The sequence below is a fragment of the Rhamphochromis sp. 'chilingali' genome (assembly GCF_963969265.1).
Source record: "Rhamphochromis sp. 'chilingali' genome assembly, chromosome: 6".
Classification (NCBI taxonomy): Eukaryota; Metazoa; Chordata; class Actinopteri; order Cichliformes; family Cichlidae; genus Rhamphochromis; species Rhamphochromis sp. 'chilingali'.
The window spans coordinates 30,588,108-30,606,160 of record NC_137933.1 but is presented as its reverse complement, the minus strand read 5'-3'; the positions used below and the strand labels follow the sequence as shown (position 1 = coordinate 30,606,160).

General features: G+C 37.6%; 3 protein-coding genes across 3 annotated transcripts; 1 reads left to right on the top strand and 2 right to left on the bottom strand.

The window, feature by feature from the left end:
* Nucleotides 1-1,590: 1,590 nt before the first annotated feature.
* Nucleotides 1,591-7,116, bottom strand: LOC308398567 (isocitrate dehydrogenase [NADP], mitochondrial-like). The gene is made up of 11 exons (XM_080885283.1): nucleotides 5,232-7,116; nucleotides 4,380-4,471; nucleotides 4,081-4,246; nucleotides 3,778-3,938; nucleotides 3,539-3,682; nucleotides 3,273-3,409; nucleotides 2,808-2,959; nucleotides 2,560-2,672; nucleotides 2,360-2,457; nucleotides 2,171-2,263; nucleotides 1,591-2,061 (listed from the first exon to the last, which is right to left on the bottom strand). Exons 1-11 carry the CDS (start codon nucleotides 5,350-5,352, stop codon nucleotides 1,977-1,979), a joined length of 1,362 nt encoding a protein of 453 aa, XP_080741409.1. The 5' UTR covers nucleotides 5,353-7,116; the 3' UTR covers nucleotides 1,591-1,976.
* A 149-nt stretch (nucleotides 7,117-7,265) lies between these two features.
* On the bottom strand, nucleotides 7,266-10,215 carry tmed3 (transmembrane p24 trafficking protein 3). The gene is made up of 3 exons (XM_080885285.1): nucleotides 9,606-10,215; nucleotides 8,980-9,225; nucleotides 7,266-8,093 (listed from the first exon to the last, which is right to left on the bottom strand). The coding sequence occupies exons 1-3, from the start codon at nucleotides 9,753-9,755 to the stop codon at nucleotides 7,860-7,862; spliced, it is 630 nt and encodes a 209-aa protein (XP_080741411.1). The 5' UTR covers nucleotides 9,756-10,215; the 3' UTR covers nucleotides 7,266-7,859.
* Nucleotides 10,216-11,094: 879 nt separating this feature from the next.
* Nucleotides 11,095-17,721, top strand: LOC308398568 (retinol dehydrogenase 13-like). Its single transcript, XM_080885284.1, has 7 exons — nucleotides 11,095-11,344; nucleotides 11,633-11,773; nucleotides 14,078-14,269; nucleotides 15,785-15,946; nucleotides 16,022-16,138; nucleotides 16,307-16,511; nucleotides 16,711-17,721. The coding sequence occupies exons 1-7, from the start codon at nucleotides 11,269-11,271 to the stop codon at nucleotides 16,805-16,807; spliced, it is 990 nt and encodes a 329-aa protein (XP_080741410.1). The 5' UTR covers nucleotides 11,095-11,268; the 3' UTR covers nucleotides 16,808-17,721.
* The last annotated feature ends 332 nt before the right edge of the window (nucleotides 17,722-18,053 follow it).

Genomic DNA, 18,053 nt, shown 5'->3' with positions numbered 1-18,053 from the left:
TTCTGTTTAGGGGAAGATGGATAACTCCCCCTGTCCTGCCATGCAGGTCAGCCTTGATATGCACACTAAGCCAGAGGAATGGTCTACTAGTTCTTTTTTTGAGATGAGAAATATTAAACTGAGACCTCATGGAAATTGACCATGAATTATTTAATAAAGGTTCTCTAGTTTAAGTGATGAAGACTGGTGTTTTAATCCATCACTATCTGGGGGATAATCCTTATGATCTTTTAGAGATACACCCACGTTTTGTGTACGACCTCAAATTTGACATTGTTTTATCATTATATCTCCAACATTTAGTTGGATTGCCACGAAAGTTGGTACGCGATACATTTTGGGTCAATATTACTGTGATTTGTTGCTGAAGAACAAGCACATTTGAATATTGATGGAGCATTTTAATTTTCTTGGTCTGCTGCATGGATGCTTTTGGCTTGGGACCAGAGAGCACATTTTGGGTTAAACCTGAGGTCTTTAACTCCCAGTAGAGCTTATGGACTGGTCAGCTGCTTCATGGGTGCTTTAAACTTCCATAAGAGCAAGATTGATCAATTTTGCTCAGAGATATAGCTCTTTTATTGCTGACGATGAAGTTAAGTTTTGGTTTTTTGTTTTTTTTAAGACTTTCAATGGGAAGTTTTAAAGAGAAGTGAGATTAATCTAAATGTCAATAATCAAGAATTGTGTTCATTTTCTTTCTTTCTGCCTTGTAACAATTGGGGTAGAAAGAGCAAGAATCTACCATATTTTCTGAATAGTGTTTAGATCTGTTAATGTCTGACAACACTTTAAATACCAAAAATATTTTTGAATATGTCTGAATGCTCATGTTTCTTTAAATTTAGCAGTTTTAGATGAACAACCAGGCCTGGGATAAATCATTTCCTTCCTTAGGGATACATATAGATTCTTATACAGGATGAAAAGAGCAATGGTGAACACAAAGGAGGACAACCATGGCTGGGAGGTTAATTCAGGTAATGTGATTGGCGGTCTACCTGACATGAAATTGGACATGGAATTTTCCACTGCAGCAAACCTCAATTATTCTGTATTACAAACAGGAACAAACGCTAAACGCAGTCTGCAGGTGCACTTTAGCCAAGGATCAGTTTAAGATTGGAACAGTGAACCAGTTAACCCAGTTTTCTTTTCCTTAAAGAAATATTCATAATAAGCAGCAACATAATGCATAGACGTTACAGCAACCGACTGGATGACTGTGACCATGTCGACATCTGCTGGTCATACACCGTGGCTGCCAGCACAGCTAAAAGCTTTGCCAAAACTCCCATCAGGCTTGGCCCCCTGCTGGTACAACACTACTCGGCATTATGCACTGCGGGGTGCATATGATGGCTACAAAATGAGCATACAGCACCGCATGAATGCACTGCTGGACAGGAGCTCATGAGCAAGTGCATGAAATTAAAATGTGCAATAGAAATGCATGTGGTGGCTTTTCCTCAAATGATTCTGTACAGTCTGTGCTGAGAAGTGTTTTTTTTCTGTCCCAGGATAAAAGCACCGGCCTGACAAATGAACATGAAAAAGGCAACTCCGCACACACGAAGTGTAATTAAATGACAATTTCTTTTTATAGTCATGCTGATTAAGTACAATGTGACGTTAACATAATGATATCCAAATTTTGCTATTCCCTGAAGGTATGCTCTAATTTAATGAGAAAGCCTGAAACATCTTTAAACTGGCCATAATAAATGAATATTACCATTAATAATTAATTATAAAATTTACTAATTTGTACAAATGTGGCAATAGGAAAAGGCAAACAAAACAAATATACAAATTTTAAATAAAGGCATGTATTGCGGAGCAGCTTCAAAACTGGATACAAAGATTCATACAAACAAGAGGGTAAAATGTTATTTTATACAAATCTAGAAACAGTTTTTGCCTGGTTTTTTTTTGCTACATTAACAAAAATCTTCATATTGTCTTCTAAATGTTATTCAGTTGCCGAGAGCTTTATCGAGGTTGGTCTTTATGGCATCAAGGAAGTCTGTCGTGTTGACATAGTGTTCATTTAGCTTGCAGCTACAATGGAGAGGGTAGAGAGTGATTAGTTGACATAAAGTGTGTATTTATGTCTAAATATTAGAAAAAAATTCTACAATATGAATTATAAATGAAAATGTGATCTCACTTGGCCAAGCCATGGATGCAACCTGCAAGATCCTTGGTCATTATACCATTTTCCACCGTATCCACGCAGACTTTTTCCAAAGTTTGGCAGAACCTGGAATTTGTAGTGCAATAGCAGTTAAAATGATATAAAACTGTATAAATATATAATATATGTCAAATGAGTAGATGACACTAATAAGATATGTACTTTATCAAATCAGGATTCTCATCCAGTTTGCCTCTGTGCTCCAGCCCTCTGGTCCAAGCAAATATGCTTGCGATGGGGTTGGTACTGGTTGGTTTTCCCTGTAGAGCAATGTTAGCATTGGTCATTTAACTCCCTGTAACCCATAACCTAACATATAGTCAAAGCTCTGAGTCTTTTCAGATTGATTCAGTGGCCCTTACTATCTGGTGTTCACGGTAGTGCCTGGTGACAGTGCCATGTGCGGCCTCAGCCTCGATGGTTTTACCGTCGGGACACACAAGCACTGATGTCATGAGACCCAGAGAACCAAAGCCTGGTACAAACAGAAACATGGAATTAGAAGGAAATCACATCAGCATGAAATCACGAAAACATGAACATCACGTCCAAATAATGCAACATTGGGAGCTCTGCAAACATACTCATTATCTAACCGTAGTCTACTTACCCTGAGCCAGAATGTCTGACTGCACATCTCCATCATAATTCTTGCAAGCCCAAACAAATCCTCCAGAGGACTTCAGGACCTGGGCCACCATGTCGTCAATGAGACGGTGCTCATACCAGATCTTCAGCTTGTCAAACTGCGGCTTGTAGTTTCTAAAGGAAAACAAAGAAATTCAGTGGCTTTGTAGATGTTAAACAACCAATAATAAAACATTTTGATGGCTCAGTGAATAATGTTTTCCTCTAGCATCAGAAACAGCACCAGGTCTAATACTCTACTGCTGTGTGTCTTACCCCAGCTGGTTACCCCAGCGACATGTACTGCACATTTCAGCTTATGGCCATGATGAATCTGATGAATGGCACAAGCTGAAACATGGGGGTTTCAATGAAATTAAGAACCTCCAAAGCAGGTGTAGCTTTCTCAGATACCTCTGCTCTGCTCTCTTTTTAATGTACATCTTACTTCTCAAAGATGTCCTGGAAGATGTCTTTAAAGCGGCCATCGTAGGCCTTGAGGATCGTGTTCTTGGTGCTCATGTATAGGGGCCACTTCTTCTGGATGGCATACTGGAAGCAGCTGTGAGCAAATCCACTGATGGACTGAGCAAAGAAAACATAGCACTTGCTTGATCAATAGCATCATAGAACATTAAATTAAAAACAAGGAGAGTACCCCAAAGTATCTTATCTTTCTCATGTAACCAAACCTATAAAGAAAGTTACTATTACCTCATCCGTGTTGTACATCCCCATCCCACAACCTCCTGCTGGGAAGTCATACACCTCCCACTCCTGCTTTGTGCTTCCATCAGCTGGGGTAAAAACAATCTTAAACTTGCCAGGCTGGTTAATGACAAAGTCTGTGGCCCTGTACTGTAAGACAGTCAGACACTGGTATGTGAGTCTGCACTGCTTTAAGTCTGGACAGAAAGAGAAGATGCACATTTGTCTTGTTGTTTTTTGTTTACCTGATCTCCAAAAGCATGCCTGCCAATTGTTATGGGTTGTGTCCATCCAGGAACAAGACGGGGAATGTTTTTGCAAAGGATTGGCTCACGGAAAACTGTGCCGCCTAAGATGTTCCTGATGGTCCCGTTGGGACTCTTCCACATCTTCTTTAGTTTAAACTCTGAGGAGAAAATATAATAAACACATATAATAAGCACAAGAAGGTATTAATTTGTGTAAATATAATAGAATTAAAATGCACTCAAATGCCTCTAATTCTAATGAATCTGTACAAAGTTAAAACAAGTCTGAGTCTAACTTACCCTCAACTCTGGCCTCATCAGGGGTGATGGTGGCACATTTGACAGCCACGTTGTATTTCATAGTCGCCAGAGCAGAATCTATGGTGACCTGGTCATTCGTCTGGTCTCTGTAGGGCAGACCCAGGTCGAAATACTTCAGCTCAACATCCACATTGGGCAGGATGAGCTGTGCAAGATGTCAATGTGTAAATTGCCTGAGGATAATTTGGCACAGAAACCACAAAAATGCATACATGCAGAGTTACGAGGAAACATTTTGATTCCTTGACACGTCAAGTGTCACCTAGTGTTTGATTTACCTTCTCTTTAATGAACTCCCATATGATGCGAGTCATCTCATCACCATCCATTTCCACGACTGGCTGGTCCACTTTGATACGTTTTGTTGCATCTAAAAAAAAAAAAAAAAAAAAAGTTACATTACTGTTGTATTAAAGCCGTAAGAGTCTGAAAATGACAGGGGAAACGAAAGGTTAAGTTTGCACACTTGTGTAAATAAAAGGTCAAATTGTTTTCGATGTTAGGAGTTTATTCACAGCTTTGTATTATACTTCTTAATTGACTCCAAGTCTTCCAATTCGTGTCACTTTCGGGGAGCCAGCCATTGAGCTCTGAATATCTCTGAGCCGACTAGGCTTACTTTTATCATCTGAGACACTTGCATGTCATTTTTACATTCCTGGCAGCTGAGTTTCACTGAGGCAGTGACCTTCGGATTATAAGAGTGCTCCGATATCATTTATTACCTGTCAAGCCCTTTTTGTACCTGACAACATGTGGACTAAAGTAGCAAAGCAGGCTGGCACCAAACTTACTTACATACATTATTTCTCCTTTTTATTCTTTTCACGTTAGAATACAAACTCTTTAGATTTTATTCAGCATGACCACACTGGCTTTTCTTTATGTTATTACCTTATTTATTTGTCATTTTGTAAAAATGAAACACCTCTGAATCACTTTTTGTGTAATCTTACAATGTATGACTCACCCATGGATACTTGCCAAACAGCAACAACGACTCACCTGTTTCTATCATTTCCAGTCACTCGCTATAACTTATGACTCTGCCACACTGTGCATCTAATGTAACCACATTAATGTTATGAGCAGTTCATTCTGAGTCATTGTGTTGTCGACGGTAAACTTACAGTTTCTCTGTTGCAGTCTGTGATGGCAGACGGCGGCCGGTGAGACCACTGCGGGGTTTTGCGACAGCGCAGCGGCGGCACTCCTCGACACCGTAGTCAGAGCTTTAAGGTATCCCGCCATGTATACTAGTGGTTACTTAGGGTCAGCAACTGGTCCACTGGGACTATAGCTTCTTCCTAATGAATGGACGTAAGGCCTGTAGAACCCGCTAAACTGATGACGCTGGACGTCGGCGCTAATAACTTCCACCCACGTCAGCTTGGAGAAAGACCGCTTCGCCCCGATTGGCCAGTGGAGCCGGCACAGGTTCAAGTTCACTTCAACTCTTCTTCCTATTTCCTCATTTGAAACACAGTAGTAGAATGCAGTATACACGCTCCATGTGTATGTAATGTGGGGGTTTTCCACATTAAAAGCCCCAACGTAATCCGCATAAACAGCTAATGTACAGTGTAAACATCTGTCTTCTAATTTCTTTGAATGCAGAACTTCTTTAAAGAATAATAATGACAAAGAACTTAGAAAAAATAGAAGAAAAAAAACAAAACATAGTAAATATAAAAAGATAAATAATATAAATTTGTTCCAGGTTAAAAATTCATCTGCTAGATACTAAGAAGTGGTTTCTCTGTGTTTTAGATTTATTCACTATCAAACTACTGTTGATGTCTCTGTGAAGGTTCTCAGTCATCCAGGTCATCGTAGTCTAAGGAGCTTGGAAAGAAAAGCGTCTGTGATTAGGTAGAGGATCATTAGGGGGTCCATTGTCCCTCTTGGGGGGATACTCCCACAGGGCTTAACTCTGGGACTCTCCAGCATGTGACCTTAGAACTGAAGAAGCTTCTCTGATGAGAGGTGAAACGTCTTCAAACAACTTAAAGAAGTCCAGACACTGTTCTTTTCCAAGCTCCTTAGACTACTGTTGATACCACAAATGCTCCTAAATTTTAAAGTAATCACTAACAAACTTTAAAAAAAAAAACCCCAGGGAGATCAAGTGTCTCTGTAATGCCTCTGGCAACTTTTTACTGAGTTTGAATCCACTTCAAACTACAATCAAACTACTTGGATTCACTGCAAATAATTGTCCTCAGTGATCACCTTTATTACATGCTTAAACACTTCTTTCCTGATGTTACTGCCCCCCAACATCGGCTGCCCAATAAAAAGAGTATGAGGGCTCACTGACTGATTTGATAAGTTTGAAAAATTATGTAAATCATATGTTATGTCTTCTGACTTATTTTCGCAGTAACTTCCACAGGAATCCCCTGTGTGCCAAAGAGCACACAGGGGATTTGACATTATAGCCAAACACCCTACAGAGACACCTTGTGTTGGGTTTTCCTTTAATTTGCCACATTTCTATATAGCATTATGCACAGTGAAAGTCAAATGTTCAAGTCAAGCTGCAATAAGCAAAATACATTTTTAATGTGGCAGGACATTAGGATTAGAGTTTCCAATGGAGCTTCTTGAAAACATGGAGACCTAAAGTATTAAAGACTGTTAGAATAGCTTTAAGTACAATCTATAGTTTCCTTAATCTCTAAATTTTTAAAATTAAATAACATCGCGTATCATTGGATTTGAAAAAATATCACAACACTCGGTGCCAAACTTTAATTTGACAATGTCTAAAAACTTTCTGGCATGATTACTCTCATAATTGGCTGAAAGTAACCCTCTTTCAGGTTAATGAAGATGTTTCACCTCTCATCTGAAAATGCTCTGGTCAGAACTGAAGAAGCCTCTAAGATGAGAGGTGAGAAACAAGAACCCAAAAAAGACATCCAGTTACCTTCGACTCAAGTGCTTGAGACTATCATGACCTGGATGACTGAGAACCTACACAGCCGTATTTAAAAAAAAATAATAATAATTTGTCTTCAAATCGAATTGAAATGTCAAAGAAACTATTTGTGCAAAAAATGATATCTGGTTGATACTTGGTGACTTTCCAGTGAAGAAAATGTAAAACATATAAATGAGAATCCAAAACAACAAACAAACAAAAAAACAGTAGTTGCGTGTATATGTATCAGGTTATATGTATTTAAATTAAAACAGTAAACTTCAACTTGGTTGGCATGAGGAAAAAACAAATGCCTAAGCCACTCCGTATGAAACAGACAAGACATGAGAGAAACGGAGCTCTCATAGCTCATAATGATTTTGCACACATAAATTAAGGTAACAATACATATAACAGATGTTATACAACAAATAAAACTCAAATTTAAACACAATTCCTCTTTGGTTTTTATGTGTGATACTACTACAGATGACAGAAATCCACAAAGCTGCTTTTATAAGTGAAACTAGGCTACTTAATAGGCAGATCAAAATAAACATGCCATCTCGTCCACCTCTATAAAAATAAAGTCTCTAAAGGCTGAAAGATGTCAACTGCATTTTAAACACAGACGTGAGTGGGGTTTCTTTTCAGTAGAAAGTTGTTGAATGAAAACAACTTGTGTAAAACCTGAATTCAAGTTTTGCCCGACAGGAATGTGAAAACTCCTTGATCTATCCATTTACCATTGGCTTTGATGAAAATACTAACAATATGTGTTCACATTAGCAAGCTTCCACTTGAGTTTCTTATGGCACACTGAGACCTTGGTTTAAGTGGTAGCTGCCACAGAGCCTTTCTTGTCAGAGAAGAAGCTCTTAAGCATCATGACTTGACCGATGCCGATGACAAACAACAGGACGGTTTCTCCGATGGACCAGTAGGTGACGCGCTCCAGCAGGTGCTCTGCTTTTGTGCGATCCTGCGCCTCTCTCAGCCTGTACCATGTCTGCGAGTCAGCCACCACCTTCAGGATCTCATGAATGGCGACGCAAGACGACTCCAACTGATAACAGAAAGATTAATGGAAATTCATCAATATGTACAGTAGAAGGTGGATCGCACAGATCAGAGTCACATAGACTCACTATACATTTGACCCTAGAGGTCTCAGTACTTGAATTAAAGAGTAGTAACGCTATGCTATCCTATAGTCTGATATGAAATGCACAGTCACAACTCTTAACAATAAACACTCAACCTCTTTATTTATTTTATATATAATTTTATATTTATTTTACTTTATTATATTTAAGATATCTGTTATGTCATACTATATTCTACTGACCTACATACCATTCTACTTATTTAGGTTATTTTTGATACATTTCTTGAGATTAACAACAAATGCTGGTTTTAAGTTGCATCAAAGGAATTTCCAAACTCTTTTGAGAAATAAAGTATGGCTTATCAGATGTTACACTCTGTGTTTTGAGAAGCAGCAATGCTGTCAAACTGTTGACATTTCCTCTTTTGGGTGATCTGTGTAATTCCAGGAACGGAGAGTGCATTTAAATACAATATTTCCTTGTGAGCTTAATGTGAATAACTCTTGCACCACCTTGTGGACATTATATAAACACCTTTAAAGCAGCAAAAATACTATACCAATTTTAGATTACTTGTTATCACCTTACTAAGCATAACTGATATGTCTGTACTCATTTTTCATGTCAAAATACATCCTGTTTTTTCTGATTCAAATCATGATACAAACGTCTGTGATATGACATTGCAGTTCTGTCTTCTCAAGGCATGCTTGTCTAATTGAAGGCAGCAATGTTTAAACAGTGATAAGGTAATAAATTAGCTATCAAGTAATCCAGCATGTTCTTAAAAACAAACAAACAAACTGCACCTGACACACTGAAAGCACCGTGTTCATTACTGACCTGAGTCAGAGCTGTGGTTCTTTTCATGCTGTCCAGAATGGGTTCCTCATTCCCGTGGCGGAAGTCCAGATACACTACTTTGTGTGTAAAAGTGGAGAATTCATTGCTGAAGCAAACCTTGTAGACTCCCTTCATAGTTGTGGTGTGAGAGAAGCTGTCATACTGCTTCTTCTTCTCATTATACAAGGCATTGTCATGAGGATCTGTGACGAAGCAGTCCACATCATAGTTGCCCCCTGAAATAACCTAAGAGAAAATAAAACATATATAGAAGGAAAGAAAGTTGCAACGTTGCGTCGCTGTTAAATATATTGAAGTTATTGGATGTGGCTGTGTGTGTGTGTGCCAGCTGTTCCTCTGGGAATTATTGGGCTTCTCTTTAAAAGTCTTTATCTTGAAACGGAAAATAATCTGAGATAACATATGTTTTCAATTGATTGAAAAAAAACGGAGCCAAATTTAAGTAAATCAAAATATGCATTCTGCACTATTTTACGATTAATAGACAATTATAAATTTGTTCTTGATTTCTGGAAGCCGGAGAAAAAAACTTCAGCCTAAAAATTAGTCTGACAGCATCTGCTAAGTGCACACACTGACGTGATGGAGCTCTCAGAGGAACTTACTTGAAAGTCTATGTCAAACTTCACGTCTTTCTCCAGCTCCTCGTAGAAACACTGCTTGTCATTGTCAGGCAGTTCAAATGTGATCTCAGTCCCAGACACCACACATGCACCACACAACAGCAGCAAACAGGTGAGTGACAAATACAACATCGCGACAACAAAGAGAAGGTGCAGGCAGACAGACTATTCTTCACTATTCAACAATGATGTTAACAGTTTGTAGTTCTGACGTGGCGCGAGCATGAAGAACTTCCGGGACACTGTTGTTTAGTTTTTTTATTTGAAAAAAAAAAATCCAACTTCTTCCAAACGTAATATAAAGACAGACAAGACCCAATTTAAACGCAATTTAAAATATTTTAACACAAGTTTAGACCCACAAAGCGAAGAAATACGCTTAACCAGCTGTACAGAGATTTTAACCAATAACAGAGCATTACAACAGGTTTCCCCCTTTCAAAATAAGGGCACGGGATTAACAAAAGAAGCTGGAAACGAACAGACAAACGAATTTTAATAAATAAGGGAAGTCAAGTGAATTTTGAGTTCCAAAGTAGATTAATTTGCATGCAAAATTATTACTATATATTATTACTTTTTAGTAAAATTATAATTATATTAAAGGTTTTTAGTAAAATTATATTTTCATGGCACAAATGTACTTAATCAGTAGTTAAATCATTCACTAATGTTCAAAGGTTCTAAGATGACTACCAGTTTAATTTCATCTGTTTCTACTAATGACAGTGTTACGTCAAATTATTAATTAAAATTGTATAAATCTGTTTTACATGGTGTTTTAATTTGAAAATCCCTGTGAGAGATGTCTGACGAGGCAAGCAGTATTTCTATACCTTATGCTATAGTGGGAGTAACTCACTGCAAACAGATGCTCATAATTCAGTACACGGTGTATCCTGAGCACATAATAGTACTATTACTACCATTACAAACAAACAAACAAAAATAAATCATAACAAAGTAATACACAACCAAGGTTCTACTTTGCAATGCATATTTAAAAATGTATTTTACCTGACATTTAGAGCATGCCTGCACAAGCTGAATGGCTGCTTTAAGTAAACTCTTTAGTACATGAGTCAGCAAGCTGCCGCATTACGCCCTATTGTCTCTTGATGGGTGTGTTTTGCGTGGCATTCTATTACACAAGCACGCTGCACAGAACTCCTATGGTCTGATCTTTGATATATATTACCAGATACATTTCCCCACAATGCCAAAACAAATATTCACTGTACTTGAAAGCTTAAACAAACCCCAAACCAAAACCAAATAACACAGAACCAACAAAAACAAACAAACAAACAAAAAAACAAGTATGTCGTACATGACAGCAAGGAAATACACATATTTAAACCAATGACTGTTTTCTACAGTCATTGATTTAAATCATTGATTTAAACCAATGATTGATTTAAACGGAAGCTTATTCTGAAAAATCTCCTTTAAGTTCCACCACGCCCTCCACTTCCGGCTAGTTTATCGTTACAAATACGAAACGGGAAAACACGTATTTGTCGTTTTCGCCGTTGTTTGTGGTAGCTGACGTAAAGTTCCTTCCACAAAAACAGATCGTTAACTGCAAGTCTGCAGCAATATTAAAATTTCAGCTTCTTATATAAGTTCCAGAATTGCTTAAACAATGCAAAACTACGCAGAGGCTGTTAAGGACTTCACCGAGAGACATGCAACTTGCCTCACGGTTGTCTTTGTTGCAGGTAAGCCTAATTCTTTATTAAATGCATACTGTTTAAGCTTTGTTAACTTGCACATTTAGTAGGATTTCTGATACGGTAATGAAAGGAGATCAGGTAAGCACTTTGTTCTGTCATGACAGATTATTGCTGTTGCTCGTAGGTGTGAAATTGTAGAAATATATAACAGTATGTAGCTGCTTGATTTAGCTTAGAATAAACATAAGAGTAAAAGGTAGTAAAAGGTCGAATGGAAAGTCTTCGGAACATTCTCTTACACCCTGTTCATAGCATAAATATCTTTTTTGTCAGGGGTAGGCGTGCTGGCCTTCCGCAGATGGATGGCAGGAGGAGTGTGTCGGAGCAAGGCCAGGCTGGAAGGGAAAACGGTCCTCATCACTGGAGCCAACACTGGTATTGGGAAAGAGACAGCCCTGGACATGGCCCAGAGAGGTAAGACCCTCCATGTTTGTTTGTTAAAGAAAAGTACAGAAAAACAAAAACATATGCAAAGGCTGTGTCTCACGTCCTGTACATGGGTGTAGGTCAGGGGTGTCAAATCATCAGGGCCAGAATTGGTTTGACTTCTTTGGTGAAGGATGGCATAAATTTTAACCTTAACTCTAAACTGCATCATCATAGGTTTTACAGCCTATGATGTCATGCTACACTAGAACAATGAATTAATTTATGACAGAAAAGTTCATATTTTTCAAAGTCTGCTCTAGAATTTTTATTTTTTTTAAGAGTGGGTCCACAGTAAGAAAACAAAGAAAACAGACAATTTTCTGTTATTTAACAAAAACCTTCTGCACAATGAGCTACCAGAAGTTTTTCTGTATTTTCGCAACTTATTTCAGTTTAAGCTGGATTTCTATTGTGTAGAAAAAAGACACACTGTTATAATTGCGCTACTTTTTCTCATATTAAAATAGCACCAGGATTAAATATGCAGATAAACATCTGTACAGTGTCAGACAGAGGAGATTCACTGGTCTAAACCACTTAAGTGGAATGTATGTGGCCCGTGGTGTAAAATGAGTTTGAAATCCTTGGTTTTTATATCAGCCGTCTGGAACCATGAATTCTGCTTTCCGGCCATCAATCTGTCCCTGAAGCTCAAGGTCACTTGGGTTATACAGCAGAGCAGTGATGCAGAATACATCAGAAAGTCTACTTCTGAATGGCTTCAAAAAATAAAGTAATAAAAAGATAAGGTTTTAGAGTGCCCTAGTCAAAATCCAGACTTAAATATGATTAATATAGTTTGACATTACCTTAAACACGCCATTCATGCACGAAAACGCTCCATATAAAATAAGAGTTTGCCCTTATATTTGGATATTGACTCCTAAGGCTGGAGAAACTGATCAGGAGGGCTAGCTCTGTGGTCGGCATGAAGCTGGACACTCTGGTGACAGTGGCAGAGAAAAGGACATTAAAGAAACTGATGGACATTATGGACAATGCCAGACATCCTCTGCACACGGCCATTAACAACCAGAAGAGTCTGTTCAGTGACAGGTTGCTTCTCCCAAAGACAAGAACTAACAGACTTAAAAACTCCTTTGTCCCACACGCCATCAGACTGTTTAACTCCTCTCTGGAGGGGAGAGGGAGGGGAAACAGGAGGACAAAGGAGGGGGGAACAACTAAGCTGTAGTGCCTCTTCACCTCACTGTGCAATACCTTTTGTGCAATACTTTTGTAAATAGTCAACGGTGCAATAGACTCAATACTTGAAATGTGCAATTCACTTGTATTTTTATTTTTATTCCTATTTATTCTATTTATCCCCTTCGTATATTTTATTTTATATATATATATATATATATATATATATATATATGTATGTATGTATGTATGTATGTATGTATGTATATATATATATATATATATATATATATATATATATATATATATATATATATATATATATATATATATATATATATATATATATATATATATATATATATATATATATATATATATATATATATATATATATATATATATATATATATATATATATATATGTATGTATGTATGTATGTATGTATGTATATATATATATATATATATATATATATGTGTATGTATGTATGTATGTATGTATGTATGTATATATATATATATATATATATATATATATATATATATATATATATATATATATATATATATATATATATATATATATATATATATATGTATGTATATATATATATATATATATATATATATATATATATATATATATATATATGTATGTATATATATATATATATGTATATATATATAAATAAATATTCTGTAACTTCTGTCGGTGCTGTGCTTTTTTGGAAATCGAATTTCCCAGAGGAACCCACCCGAGGGATTAATAAAGTTCTATCTAATCTAATCTAAGAGTTACTTAACTTAAAATTAATAGAAGGGTTTTGCTGACATTTTTATTTTATTTTTTACATTTTTTAAATTAAATGAAGCACTGCCAAAAATGATTTAATTAAATCTCTATATAGTTGCGTAAAAAGAAACCATATCTACAGTCCTGTTTTGGACATTTGGTACTTAATGAAGAATATTATATAATAACCATTCAGTAACAACCAAGAAATGATAGAATATTAAATAAGTATCAATGACAGTAGGTAAAAATAAATCTGTAACCTCAACTAGTACTTTGGTTGCACATCCTCTGGTGTTTACATGTAAATATGAGTTGCTTTTGTATGTTTTTTCTTTTTCTCCAAGGGGCCAGAGTGATCCTGGCCTGCAGGGACATGACTAAAGCCCGTATTGCAGCAGATGAGATCCGTCAGAAGAGTGGGAATGGCAATGTGGTGGTAAAGAAGCTTGATCTGGCCTCACTACAGTCTGTCAGAGACTTAGCCAAAGATGTGGAAAAGAATGAGGAGCGCTTAGACATCCTCATTAACAATGCAGGTATTGCAGCAGTTCTACCTGTTTTTTTTAATGTCTCTGTAAAGCACTTTAAATCACCTTGCTGTTGAAATGTGCTACATAAATAAACTTGCCTTGCCTTACCTTAGTCCAGACCTTCCCAAAGTGTGGGGCCCGCCCCCTAGGGGGCGCGCAGAGCCATGGCAGGGGGGGCGTGGTATGAAAAGGAAAAAAATAAAATGCTTGGTCACTGCTATCATGGGGCGCCCACAGAAAAGCAAAGCAGGAGATGAAGCATAGCTGAATATGTTTCTAAACCAACTTCATTCTAAGCCAAAGGCTAGAAAATCTGGTGAAGCGTATCTGCCCTTTGGTTTCACCTGCACAAGTGTCGAGGTAGGTCTCCCCTGCAGAACTGGTTTTCCCTTCGTCGGGAGCAGCGCTGGGCTCTTCAAATCACGGACAAACAGTATCCCACATTCTTGATTTTTAGTTCACAAACACTTGTTGTAATGACTAACTACTCCTGACATTTTGTAGACGTTAGCTCTTTATACAGTAAAGTTACAGCGGGATACAAATAATATCAGGCTGATCCTGCCACGATTTGTCCCCCGGTTCAAATCACGGACAAACAGTATCCTACAGCTGTTTATGTTTTTAAACCTATTTTGCACAGAGAGGCATTTTTTGAAAAATGTATTGATAGCAATGTTGAATATTATTACACAGGGAAAAAAACAACTACACGTAAAATAATCACATCGTGACGCCTCTGTCTTTGTAAATGGAGGGACAGTAACTGCGTGTAAACCTGCAGATAGTCAGATTAACAGAAACAGTATTTTGTCTCTATCTGCCATTCTGGAATTCATCTCATGTAAACAATAACATGGCGCACAGCGTGACGTGAAAAAGGCACATACCTTTGACGTTGCGTGACGAACTCTGTATTCCTCGTCCACACGTAAACGCAAAAAAAGGTTTTTAAAAAATCTCAGCTTTCGGTGATTTGAAACGCCGTTTACGTGTGGACGAAACAGCTGCGTTTTCAAAAATACCCGTGTAGGTGCGGACGTAGCGTAAAAGAGTTAGTAGTTTATTTCATTACTACCTGTCATTTATTGCAGATTACTTGTATTTGCTTAATTGTTTACTAAATGTTTGAGGTGTGAAATAAACCGCAATGGAGCAAAATATGGGTGTGTGTGGTTGGAGGATGTGTTGGTAACATTTTTCATGTAAAACAAAGGGGGGCCCAGCAAAAAAAGTTTGGGAACCACTGCCTTAGTCAGTTAGTAGAAGTTAAATGTTGTCATCATTTTTATATTGTTAAGCACTTTGTGCAGCATCGGCTGTTTGAAATGTGCTATATAAATAAATTTGACCTTGATCTTTATGGGATCCTCATACAGATTTTTAGGAGGGTAGAATAAGTTATTTGGGGTTGAAAGATACTGACAGACACTGAGAAATTAGTTATTTGTATGTTTTTATTTTTTATAATTTTCTTGTTTTGTTTTGTTTTTTCAATTTTTTTTTCAATTTTTTTTTTAGGTATTATGATGTGTCCTAAGTGGAAGACTGAAGACGGCTTTGAAATGCAATTTGGCGTCAACCACCTGGGACATTTTCTTCTCACCAACTGTCTCCTTGACCTGCTGAAGAAGTCAGCACCAAGTCGCATTGTGATCGTCTCCAGCCTGGCGCATGAGAGAGGTAAAATCTTGGTGCTAAAGTCAAACAACCAAAGATTTTTCTTTGTCACACCTGTTTAAAATAAATTTCTTGCAGGTCAGATACACTTTGATGATATTAACGTTGATAAAGACTACACCCCCCAGAAGAGCTACCGACAAAGCAAGCTGGCCAACGTTCTCTTTGGCAAAGAACTGGCTACAAGACTGAACGGTAGTGTGACAGGAGTTCAGACACATGTATAATATACAGTATGTTACAAATAACCATTTTACCTCTTGTTTTCTATCTTTGTATCTTGAGTTAATGAGCATTGTTACCATGATTTTTACACTAGTGCGGTGTTTGACGCACGCCTGTTTCTGATGGACCTCTCATTAGGCAGCGGTGTAACCGTCTACAGTCTTCATCCGGGGGTCATCCGCACAGAGTTAGGCCGCCATCTATTTAATTCATTTCCTATGTGGAAGATAATGCTAGCAAAGGTCTTCATGAAGTTGGTCAAAAATCCCTGGGAAGGAGCCCAGACCACCATCTACTGTGCTGTGGATGAGAGCCTGGCAAACTCCAGTGGCCTCTACTACAGGCAAGTACATCTGACTGGAGAAAAATGATGTTCTCACAGTAGAAAAAGAAATGCTCTTATCCTACCAATTAATTATTCTAATATTAACAGAGGCTGAGATAAACAACAATAGAGTAAAAGGTTTTTAATACAAGCAGTTTGCAACCACACTGTATGACACTCTTCATGATTTATCTCTTTTCTTCATTCCACCGTACAGCGACTGTGCTCCCAAAAAGCCAGCACCACAGGCCCTGAATGATGCTGCAGCCAAGAAGCTGTGGGACCTCAGTGCTTCCATGGTTGGTCTGTCTTAAGCACAGCAGCCTGCCATCCCTTTATCAGCCCTGCTGTTTTTTGGCATTTCAGCGACCCTGTTTATATGGGCAAATAAAGTGCTAATCTTTACAGCCTTGCCACATCACAATACACAATTTGATGTGCAATAAGATTTCTTTCCTGCTCAAATTTTATAGAGTTTGCAGAACCAGATTTTGCACTATTTACTCTACTCAGTATGCACTTATTAAAATCATTGGTGTTGCTTAGTCTTTATTTTATATATACTCTGTATACTTTGCATACTTTATCATTTACACAGGTACCCCAGTGTGTACCTGTGCATTACAGCTATATCATTATGAGAACAAGGCGATAATTACTTATTATTCTGCCATTTGGGCTTATTTTGACAGCATGTTCTCATATATAACATTTGCTTTTATTCATGGCATTTAACAATTACTGACACATTGTAAAAGGATTTTGTTTATTTTTTTTGGTGTGGTTGATTTTCTATTGGGTAAACAAGAAAACCGAGAGGTAGAATGTGTTGAAGCAGGGCTGAACCAAAGGAAGTGACCTTAAGCGCTAGCAGCCGTGGGAAGATTGTTTTACTTGACAGGAGAGAGTTGTCTACCAGGTGTAGAGAGAGAGAGTAGATGCCTGAGGGGCAGAGAGCTAGTTGGATACACCCAGTACTGTAAGTCCAAAACACTCGTCAACTCACTGAGAGCCCTCCTGTGTGTGTGTGTGTGTGTGTGTGTGTGTGTGTGTGTGCGCGCGCGCGCGTTTGCGTGCATTTACAAGAAAATTGTGATGTTGTGTACTTTTTGTTCTCTAAGTTGAGAGTTAACTTAAAGACTGAAGGTAACATAAATAAGTGTAAAGCAAGAAACCACCAGCTGTTAAAATCTTTTGGCAATAAATCTGGCGACAAGTGTCAACAAGTGCAATGACTCAACACTTTCAATGCATTTATACATTTTCTTTTTTATTTATGGGAAGTTATGGCTGTAAAGTATCTGCAATATTTGAAGCTTGTAGGTCATACAAACCTAGAATTGCGCAGCCATTTATCAGCACATTTGGCAATGATGAAAACAGCGAATAAGACCCCATTCTGATATAAATGACTCTCTCGTTCATAGATTTTAAGAGTTAAAAGACGAGGAAAAGAAGCGGAAAATTCTCGGGTGTTTGGAGGGATCTGTCATTTGATACGAACAATTCAAACTGCTTTTTAAAAGTAAAAGTCACAAGATTTAGTGACGTGAATGTAAT